The sequence below is a fragment of the Chelonoidis abingdonii genome, chromosome 1 (assembly GCF_003597395.2).
Source record: "Chelonoidis abingdonii isolate Lonesome George chromosome 1, CheloAbing_2.0, whole genome shotgun sequence".
Taxonomy (NCBI): domain Eukaryota; kingdom Metazoa; phylum Chordata; order Testudines; family Testudinidae; genus Chelonoidis; species Chelonoidis abingdonii.
The window spans coordinates 172,520,793-172,532,489 of NC_133769.1; the positions used below are offsets into that span (position 1 = coordinate 172,520,793).

At 41.9% G+C, this 11,697-nt stretch overlaps 1 protein-coding gene across 1 annotated transcript in view; it reads left to right on the forward strand.

Annotated features, from left to right (window-relative positions):
• The window catches only part of PLCXD2 (phosphatidylinositol specific phospholipase C X domain containing 2), a 33,078-nt gene that overhangs the window by 11,023 nt on the left and 10,358 nt on the right, over window positions 1-11,697 (forward strand). Inside the window, exons 2-3 of the mRNA XM_032804453.1 lie at window positions 8,019-8,479; window positions 9,941-10,182. Coding sequence (XP_032660344.1) covers window positions 8,019-8,479; window positions 9,941-10,182 — 703 coding nt within the window. The remainder of the gene's footprint in view (window positions 1-8,018; window positions 8,480-9,940; window positions 10,183-11,697) is intronic.

Genomic DNA, 11,697 nt, shown 5'->3' on the forward strand with positions numbered 1-11,697 from the left:
TCTTAAATCTCCATTCCTTGGCTTCCTGCCCAACTCAGTGGACATTCACCAAGCAATGATGCATCATCCACTAGAAGAAAATAATCTTGCAGCAGTGATGAAAACCTGATATGAAATGCAGCTTCTGATTAGTAGGTCTTAAAAAGAGCCTTTCCTGGTAGCCAGGTTATTCCGTAACTGCTTACTGTAGGGTTTCTTGCATTCTCTCTATTAGCCGCTGATACTGGCTGCAGTTGGAGACCGGTTATTGGACTGACTGGGCCATTAGTCTGATTCAGCATGGCAATTCCTGTGTTGATGAGACCATTTCTGAGTATAAATTAGAGTGTTGAGCTACACAGATTACATGAAGCATTGAAAAATAGGGTAGAAAAACTAATAAGACAAAAAATACCTGCTCATGAGAATGTAGTCAGTGAAAGTAAGGATCTCTGGATCATGACATCATCTCCAACTTGTCAGTGATGGACACTGCTTTGGTCTAATTGGAAAGCTGAGGCAGGAGGACAGCATTGTTCCTACTAGGAAACACCAAGTGTAAGAAGTCCCCCTGCTAGAAATAATTAAAAAAAAAAAAGTTCAATGCTTCTGCTTTCTCCCACCTTTCTTTTCAACTTTGCTTTTATTCTTTTTGGAGGGCAGTGGCAAGATGTTATATACTAGCTCTCCCTCTCTTTCTCTGGGGAGTATCATAATAAGAAGAGGCTGTTTTCCCTTGGCCCTGTGGTGTAGTACCTCTCTCATAGGCTACCACAAAGTGGGAGAACAGCCCAGAAAGAACGGTGCAACTTCTTAGTGTTATGTATCTGAGGTAGGGCAGACATTGCCATGCCTGATCACAGCCCGCTGACCCTCACTGTGTCAGAGCACAATGTTGGATCAGTGCAATGTCTCTTCATACATGTCCCTTTCCACTGGACAGTGTGGTGACCCTGTGGACAAAATGAATACAGACCAGAGGGTCTCACAAGAGGATGAGAACCTACCTCAACCAGTTCAGAAGTAAGTCTTTGAAAAATCTCCCCTGTGCAAATACACCTCTTCTAAGTAGTCCAGTGTTCTCTCCTGTAGGTCCTTAACTGTGTCTTGGCCTCTGCAGCAACACATGTCACATATTGCCCAGCCACCCATTGTCTTGGGATGAACTCAGGCCCCTTGCTCTAAGACCTAACTCCTCTTAATAAGTAGTCAGAAGCAGAAACCCTCCAGCCAAAATTTTTGCTGGCAACATGGGTCACAAGAGCCATTGGCTGACTCCTGGCAATGTTGCCACTCAGGAATCCCAAAAGCACGTGTCAGAACTTGTTGGCTCTTTCAGTACAGATATCCTATTACAATTTATATAAAGACAGTGTCGTCCCCAGAACATTACAGGCTTTCCTCATGAAAGTAAATTCTGCTTTCCCATGTCTCTCTGGAAATAATTCTTCCTTGTGTTCAGCGTCTCAGGACCCCAAAAAAATACTTACAGATAACTGCAAGGTGAATGGGCATTCACAGCACTTTCCTAGGGAGAAGAGTTAATTCCATCACAAATTAATCTTCCCACCTTCTTTTTCATTCCAACTTCAGTGCTTTCTGTTCATTATTTCCCACCACTGAGTGTGGGGAGATGTGACTCTCCACTGTGGAAATCCTGTAGTTTCCTGGTATTTTTGTTTCCACTATTCTAACTGGGAGTCAGAAAGTTATTGGATTTCTCACTTCACTTCCGCTGTGGGACAATCTGCCCCATTTGCTGTGAGTTAAAAGTTACTGTTACTTGGCTTAAGTATTTCTAAATCCTTGAATGAACTGGGCTGGTGGGAACAAGTGAGAGACATTGGTTGACCTTAATGTTCCCTAGCAATAATGTTGAGCTCTGAGTTCCATGCAGGCGAATGCATAGCCCAGAGCTCACGAACAGGGGAAGATGTTAATTACACTGGTACCAAATAGTCCTTTCTCTCCTGTTGCAATGAAAAGAACTGATACACTAGAGAGGCAAGTGAAGTTTTTTTTAACTCTGGCCTAGGCTAACAAGACACAGATTCTGTGTTTTCCAAGGAGGATCCAGGGTCAAACATACTCCAAGATTCAAGTCCTCTGTTCACTCACCATCAGGTACAATGGTGTAAGTTTTTTAGAAACCACTTCCCTACTGAACCTCAGTCCAGGTTCAAGGTTGTGTAGCCTCCATGTCCTGCTCCGCTCCACTGTGACAGCCAGTTGTGGTGGAGGTTTTCATGATGCTGACAGCAATACACCAAGGACTAGACCAGGATCACCAAATTGATTTGGCACAGGCCATCCAACAGCTGACAGCCAATAACAGTGGACTGGATTTGAGATGATGCAGTAGAAAAGAACGTTAACATACAAGTATTGTGTCTTCAACAACTATTTCTTCAACACCATTCTCCCTCTCCCCTAATTATAATACCCTATGCCTGATGCTGAAATTACAAGTTTCTAGGAAGCTTTAAGTTACTAGACTTTGTGTTTCCCCTGTTTACTTGCTGTATTTAACTACGGAATTTTGTTAGAATACTACTCAAAAATGGACATGCTTATCTAGATAGTTCATATGGATAATATAGTTAATCACGGCTAACTCTCTCCCCGCCTCTTGCCTGGTAACAAGCAAGTCAAACGTGCTATTCAATGTGGATTAGTAAAGATGTTTTAAGATGCTAATCTTTTGATTAGAAAATCTGGATTGTTAATGACCTGTATCCAGAAGCCTTCAGTGTTTGTCAGAGGTGCTTCTGTCTCATTCAATGTACCTCATGGCTGGTACAAAGCAGCGCTTACCCTTGCAAAATAGCAGAATATTGTTCTTTCCTTGCCTGCTGCTTGTGTAGCTTTTCCGTGATGCTCCCAGATCTGTTGCTTTTGAAACCTGATTGGAGTATTTCCAGATGATTTGTTTTTGATTGTGGTTTGTGCTGAATCTATATTTTCTTGATTATAAATGGCAAATGTATTTTAGGTGGAGAGCAAATCTTGCTTTAAGAAGTTTGGCGTCACTGCAGCTAAGGTAATCCTGAGGTGTAATGCCAGAGTCCACAATTGACATTTTAATGCTGTTAATATGCCTGTGCCATTTGTGGACCTCGCCAGCTATCCACTGAAACATTACACATAAAGTTATTTAATTTTCGGTAATCATACCTTGTATGTCCACAATGACAAATCTTTCCACTCATCCAGTCCATTTCCCTGAAAATGCAGCACTGTTCCCCTTCAGTATTGTCTGGTGTCTAAGTCCAGCCTGGTTCTAAAAGCCCTGAGAAAAGGGGTTTCCCCGACTTATTTAGACTAGTCCACAGCCTAATATACCTCACAGTCAGGAAAACTAGATTCATAGAGATAATGTTAGATATGCTTTTGCCTAGGAAAGGGTATTTTATATCTGTTCCAGTGTGTAGACAATATATTTTGTATTTGAAATTTGTTTTACATTGAAACATTTCAAATCCTTTTGCACACAAGGTAATCTTCACAACATCCTGTTAGGGTAAAGTTAAATGACATGCTTGATCACACAGGAAGTCATTAATAGAATCGGACCCAGAATTCTTGCTTCCAGATACCATGTTCTAACCATTATACAATGTTCTCTTATTATCAACTTTATGCAGTAACAAGAAAAAGGAATCAGTTCTTGATAACCCACACAAAACGGTGAAAATAAAAATTAAGTCCAAGACCAAATAATGCCAAATTTTTGTAATGTAACTGCATTCATTTGATTTGACTAATTTGATCCTATGATTCTAAGGAACATGGAAAAACGTGAAGAATTGGCAATTTAGAAATAGTTACAGATGTGAAGCTAAAAAGCTGCTGCCTAACAACTGAAACAAAGAAAATAGAACAAAAACATTCTTGAATAATGAAAGATAATAAAGGCAATAGATTTAACACACAATTAACTTGGGAGTTGGCATAGTAGAAGTGAAAAAGGATTAATGAATCTACAGTTGCACTTGCTAGGATAAAATTACAAGAGCTATCTATCATAGTAACAATCTGGTGTCAGGAAGGAATTTGAATGCCTGGGCAGACAGGGGAGAGGGTATAGCTTTCCCTGACGAATCCAACCTTTGCTGGTGGAGAGATGGGATACTGGACTAGAGAAACCATTAAATGGTTTGTTCCAGTCTTGTATTTCATAACCTATGCATTCCTATGATTCCAAATTAAGTCTTGACTTCTATGGGTATTTGGCAGTGAGGCTCACATTGAAGCTGCAGCACCAAAGCAGTTCTAATATTGTTGTAATCGGAATACTAACTATGAACGTCTGGTGTCACAAAACACCTCACAAGGGAAGTATTTCCCCAGTGCAGTGAAGAAGGTAACAAATTGAGATTCAGGAGGCCTGGGTTCTGTTCTCCACTGTGTTTCTGGTCTGCAGAAAGACTTTGGGCAAGTCTTAAAATTAATTAATTTTATTATGTATAAAATAATTTATACTCGAGGGTCACTTATCCACAGTCTCAAAACATTTACTAATATTCATTAAGTCATAGATATAGGGACTTTTAACATAGCAACATGAAAGAGTTTCTTCTCCAGTTCACTAAGAATCCAGTCTCTGAAGAGTGTATGTAAAAATCATTAAAAAGTTTTAAATATTTCCTATATTGATTTGTTTAAATTAAACATGCTTGCCAGCCCTCAACAGAATTCCCTTGTTTAGTAATATGTTTGTAGGCATACATGAATGCTTGCACTGGATTGGATTGGATTAGATGCTCCTGTGCTTTATGACTCCATGTTTACACCTCCATCTGTCTAAAGCCACATGCATGAAGGTAGATTGGAAAACACAAAATTCTGATGCCATTACTTATCTCCAGTTCTGAGAAACACCCCTTTGTTTTGCACTAGTTTCATTTATCCTGTTAAATGCTGCAATCTGCAATGGGTTGAGGGTCTTGTAACTATAAAATATATGATCAGACTTGCGCGGAACAACCTTTCACTCTTCAGGGGAAGCAAAGCAAAATAGCTTTGTTTTCTTGAAACTGCAAAATTATGACATGCCTCTCTTCTCCCTTATTCCACCACGCTGATTGGAGAAGGAGAGATTCCTCCCCCTCTCGCACACATGACTGTGTGTGGAGTTACACAATGGAGAGGAACTGCTCATGCTTATTACTGTTGGCGTGCTTTGGAATCTTGCAAACTGATGTTTGACTTGTGAACAGCTTATGCTTCCACATGGATTTAATAACCCTAACAAGGTAATCCTGTTGAGATCATAATCTCATTTACAGCTCTGATGCTGCAGCATGACAGGAAACATATCAGTCTTCAAGTGAGTGCACACGCGCGCACACACACATGAGATGCTTGTCTAATAAACAGAGAGGAGGGGCAAAAATCAGACAAGGAGATTGTGTAGGAGTATTCAGGGAGGTGGCAGGGGAATTGCTGGATTTTCAGGGAGGGGAGAGATGGGAGGCAAGAGGATGTTAGCATCTGTAATATACTAGAATATTGTATAGTCTGGTGGAGTCAGTGATGCTTCCAATATTTCAGCAGGTGGACAGGAGCTGAGGGAGCTAGCTTTGCTGTGCAGCATCCCCTGAGCTTCAGACTGGCAATAGGAGCAGGGCTATTTGGATGTAGCTTGTTCCTTCAATTCTGCTCTAAGAGCAGGAATTCCTATCTCCTCCAGGGAAATGGCTAGTGGGTCAAGCCCAATTAAGAGCTTGCAGCTTCTCTGCTGGGAGACTTAAAAGGAGCCAGGGAGCAGAGAAGCTAGAACCACTTAGTGGTTTTCCTGGATGGGACTGCAGAGGAAGGATTGTGTCTGTAAAGCCCCAGCGTATTGGCCAGGATGGGGCTCCCTAGGATGGATGTTGGAAATCCAGCTAAACCTGGAGTCTTGGCAGGCAGACTTCTATTCCCAGATCTGCCTAATGTTGCCTCTGACAAGGGACTCCAGGGTCTCCTCTAAGTACTATGTTCTTGGCCCCATCTCCCCTCAAAGTTGCTGCTCCAATTAAGATCATCCTTCCTGCCCTTGCGTGCTTCCCACTGCCATCTGGTCAGGACTTCTTCAGGGGCTCCCAGCCTCTCTTCTCTTGTGTCCTGCAAGCAGTAACTAGGAAGACATAATCCACAATGGGTTTTTCTTGATTTCTTTCTTACTAGGTTGTTTTTTGGGTACCTTTTTATTAGACTAGTGAGGGGCAGAGCTTTATTTTGAGCATTATTTTGTGATTAGGTGCATGATTTCCCTGCCAGATTCTGTCATGTCCATAATGCTGACACCCTGTGTCACAGGCACATTACCAACTCTCCTGCAGAGACTGGGTAGGGCAGCAGGATGATGGCTCGGTTATCAGGTGATTGACGATGAGAGAGGGAATCTTTCATTTCTTAGTCACCTTCCTGCATTTTTACAAGGTCAGTAGTGACCTAAAGTCATTGCCAGTAAAAAGCCTGTTTGAAATGGGTTTGCTCTCAGTCCAGTTCCTGGAATAGAGGTATCCACAAATACAAAACAAAACAATATCATTACAACTGACACTACCTGCTACATGGTTGTCGGTGACAGCTGAAAGGCTAAGGTCTAGCTGAACATGGAGATAGTTCAGTCATCTGATGCCTGGAAATGATTCGTTATGGTCAGAGCTAAGACTCATTGGCAGTGCATTGCGAGGATTTTCACCCAGCCACAGCCTGAGGTCTCTGTCCCATAGATTAACCAAGAGCTTTGGTGTCATAGGTGGTTTCCCCACAGTCAAGTGTAATTTTAAGTAACTGTAGATATGATATCTACATGAGTTATGATAGTAAGGCAAGTGTTGCAGGGCGATGACTCACTGGGGCAACGCCTCCTGCTGGCCGCCTTGGGAATTAGCTCTTTCCAGCCCGGAGTGCCCTCTGCAGGCCAGTGTCTTGCCTGCCACTGGCCCCATGTCTCTCCCAGACCCCAGTGCCCTTTGCCTGGGGTTCTGCCCACCACAGTACCCCCTCACTCTGGTCTTCCCACCCAAGGGAACCCCCATCCCTCTATCCCCACCTGGCCTCAGTCGCTACTGCCAGTCACCATCTAGCCCCGTTCCCTGGGGCAGACTGCAGTCTGTAAACCATTTATCATCTGCAAGGGGGTTAGGACCTGCTGCCTGTGCCTATCTCTGGGCTGCCCCTCTGCAGCCCAAGTACTTGTTTGGAGGCCTTTAACTAGGCCTGCAACCTGGGGTTTTACTAGGCTGGAGCTCCCTCTGCCCTTCCCCAGCACTGCTCTACCCTGGGTACCCTTCTCAGCTCTCAGGCAGCCAGGCCCTTCTCTCTTAGAAGCTAGAGAGAGACTCCTCCCAGCCTCTGGCCCGCAGCCCCCTTAAAGGGCCAGCTGTGGCTTGATTGGGGCATGGCCCCAGCTGTGCCTGCTTCCCCCAATCAGTGTAGGTTTTCTCCACCATAGCCCTCTCCAGGGCTGTTTTTAACCCTTTCAGGGCCGGAACGAGTGAGCACCCCACTACAGCAAGGAATAAATACAATATAAAAAGAGAATCTTGGTTCATTCTAGGGCTCAGTGCTGAATTCATCAACAAGCGCAACACCAGATTTAAACCCCTGTGCCACCACAGTGGAAGATCTGTGGAGGTAGCTTGCTTGTTTCTTCGATGGACAGAGGAGTATGAACACAGGAGAGGATAATGGGACAGAGGAGTCTCCTTACTATGGCTATTTATTATTTATATTCTATTAGCATCATTCTGGGAACTGTACAAACACATCTTAAAGACAGTTGTAACCCTAAAAAACTCCCAGATGTGAATAGATAAGACAAAGGAAGTGATATTCCCATTTTACAGATGGGGGAAGCTGAGACTTAAAGATGAAGTGGCTTGCCAAAGATAACACAAGAAGTCCTGTGTCAGAGCCAAGAGTTGACCCCAAATCTCCTGAATCCCAGTCCAGTGCCTTAACACTAGACCTTTGTGCCATATTGAACATATGAAATATTATTTTCAATGCTATAACATTAAAATGACTTTCTTTTTTATCTCTAGGATCACATGATTCTTTCAGCTACTGGGTTGATGAGAAATCTCCTGTGGGACCTGATCAAGCCATGGCAATCAAACGTTTGGCTAAAATTTCTTTGGTGAAAAAGCTGATGAAGAAATGGTCAGTGACTCAAAACCTGACCTTCAAAGAGCAGCTGGAAGGTGGGATCCGCTACTTTGATCTACGCGTATCTTCCAAACCGGGAGAAGTGGGACAGGAGATCTACTTCATACATGGTTTGTTTGGCATCAAAGTATGGGATGGACTGATGGAGATAAACACTTTCCTCACAGAGCACCCCAAAGAAGCTATCTTCTTGGATTTCAATCACTTCTATGCCATGGAAGACCAGCACCACATATACTTGATTAACAGGATCCGGGAAGCATTTGGATCAAAACTTTGCACAATGGAATATGTAGAAAATGTGACCTTGCGATATCTTTGGGAGAAGAGTCAGCAGGTGGGGAAAGGACATGTAATGAGTCTAAGCCCAAAATGTTACAGTTCAAATTATAAAGAATGTCTGACTAGGGTTCAAAGCATATTATTATTATTTATTTTATTTTTTGTATTACGGTGGCATCTAAGGGTCAGGGCCCTATTATGCAGGAATTCACAAATATGCAACAAAGAGACAGACTTGCATATGTAGCTGATCTTTTGTAAAGTGTTGGCTTGGTGTTTGTGAGGACACATTGTCCTCCAGTAACTAGCCCACACAAAGAATAAAAACTTTAATTCTGTAGATAGCTAATGCATAGTCTCTTATCTCATCTGTGTTTTAGGAGCAAATGGTCTGTGTTCTATCCATGTTAGTGCGTGAATGAGCTTTGGTTGGTGACTATGGTGTCTGTTGATTGCAGTTCACTAATGCTCAGTCTTGAAGCAAAAGACTCCCAGTGCTTCCATTTAATTCCAACAACTATAAAGTTGTGTGTGCGCAGTCATGCTTTGAGGAATTCCTCTGAGCAAGACCTCTTCAGTCTGCATCCAAGATTCTACCTGATTAAAGCAAAGAGCCTCTTGTCAATTCAGATAATGAAAGGTGTTCTGTTTTAGATATAGCTAGCTCTCAGTAAATCATCTGACGCTTTGAAACAAACAGACTGGGATGTAACACTCAGTATCCAGATTTGCTAGAGATGGATTCAGATCTGAACTCAAGATCCATTTTCTTTATAAACTTCAGATCCAGATATAGAGGCAAACAGCACACATCTGGCTTGAAACTCCCTGATGGGCTGAACTAGAACACTGAATCCCAACATATTATTTAACTCTGGATCTGAAGACCTTTCCCAGTTATTCACAGGACTCTCATAAACTGCTATTTCATATGACACCAGGAGTAAAACTCATACCTCAGCTCCAGAAGGCACAGTGGAGGTTATAGCAGACAATGAGACTGTCTTTGGTGTTCCATCCAGTAAATGGCAGTGGAACGCCAGTATATGAGCCAGCCCAGTATATCACAGCAAGTTAATATGAATTGAGTTACACAGTATTTTAGTTCCTGACTTGCCACCATCCTTGTCCTGAGATAAAAGTCATTCTGGCAATGCTGTCTGACAAATATTAAGAGTAAGATTAGAGTAATGTTGTTTAAGTAAAACGTCTTGGAATGTGATTTCAGTTTCATACTGTAAATTCTGCTTTTTCTCTAGTGACACTTGAAACGCTATGCAGTCCTGAATTTGCAGCTAATCAACATGATTTTCTCCTTTATGGTAACACTCCAGTGAATTAATTGTATTCAGTGTACTAGTTTAAAGACAGGAAGCCAGATTCTCACCAGATTTTACACATGTGTACTCAGACTTCAATGGGACTGCATGGATATACTTAAATGCAAAGTTTGGTTCCAAAACATCATGAGTCGGTTCAATTTGCATCCTTTTCTGTCTTTCTCTCCATTATTTAGGTTCTCATTTTCTACCACTACCCTCTGTATCAGGAATATCCCTTCCTGTGGCCAGGGAATAAAATACCAGCACCTTGGGCAAACACAACGAACGTGCACAAGCTATTACAGTTCTTAGAGACCACTCTTGGAGAGCGGGCTCAACATGGAACTTTCCATGTTTCTCAAGCTATTCTCACACCCAGGGTGAAAACTATTGCACGGCACCTAATCCGTGGCCTAAAAAATACGCTTGTTCACAGGTAAGGATTTGTCTTGGTTCCACAGCTCCTTGTTTGAAACTTTAACCTTGAAGTTACAATGAATAAGCAAGTAACTACCAGGCCTGTGGTTGAATTATTAACAACAAGTAGCTGATCTTTCAGGATATATTGTTACTTATATTTGATGACTGCAAGCATCTCACTCCCTGCAGTTAAGCTAAAACATAAAATATCCCTTTATGTGTAAATATCCACAGAGAACATGTTGGTAGGGTTCAATTTAGGGTATTGATGAGATGTCAGATAAGGCTCAGCCATCTTTATTAGTCAAAGACAATACAGCACAACACAAAAGGGAAAAGGTTAATACTTTACCAATCCAATCTGGGAAGTAGAGTCTCACAGCAATCAATCTGCTCCAAAATTATGGACTTACTTCGCTCATATAATTGCCTTGTTTACAACAAAAGTAGGGTACACCAGTTCTTACCAGTTTCTTATCTTATTTTGAACTTAGTTTTCAGGTCACAAAGACATCATGCCAACCATCCTTATTCCTCAGTACCAGCACCTCGTGCAACTTGTCAGGCCTTAACAAGACATGCATCTTATCCCTGACGGCTCCTACATGTACCCAAGGACAGAGTTCATACACTCTACTAATACAATTTATTTTAGCATAAGTACAAAGGATGCTGGGAAAATGGTTCATGGTTTATATATTGAGCATAAGTGCAAGCCTTTTAGTCATGTTATTGGCTGACAAAATGCAAGATCAAATTCATTTTCTTTTGTGAGCAGAGAGCAATTTGAAGTGGTGTCTCTAGAGAAAATAGGTACCCTCAACTCTTCTTGATTTAAAGTGAGGAGGAAAAACAAGCTTATCTCTTACATGAAAACCAGATTTCATTTTCTGTGGACTAAAATCTGCTCTGAGTTATGTGCATACCAACCCCAGTGACTTCTATAACACTTACACACTCATAGAACATGGCCTTAAATGTGTCTTGCTTCTCCAGACCAAAAAAAAAAAAAAGAGAGAGATGAATAATAGGAATTTTCTAATTGTGGCTACATGGTTATCCATAAATAAGACAACTAATAAAGGGCCTGACCTTGAACATTGCTGCACCCTTGTAATTCATAATGACTTAAAGGGCAGGTGCAGGGCCCATAATTTCCCAGAATTGAACCCAAATGATTCTGCTGTGTGATATTAACATTGTGTAGCCTATATTCAAAATCACAGAGTGAATAGTGATCCTTTTTGCAGTTTAAGGCCTGGGATCTTACTCCTTAGCTCTACCCATACCATATAATCGAAGCTTGGATTTGTCAGGGTAACATACAGACTGGCATCCAGTCCTGTACATTTAGTAACAATGGTGCTAGCTGCAACATCCCTGTGGGGGGAAGAATGCCTCAACAGCCCAACACTGTTGCATTTAATTTCAAAAGAAGGAACTATACAAAAATGAGGGGGTTAGTTAAACAAAAGTTAAAAGGTACAGAGACTAAAGTGAAATCCCTGCAAGTTGCATGGGCCCTTTTTAA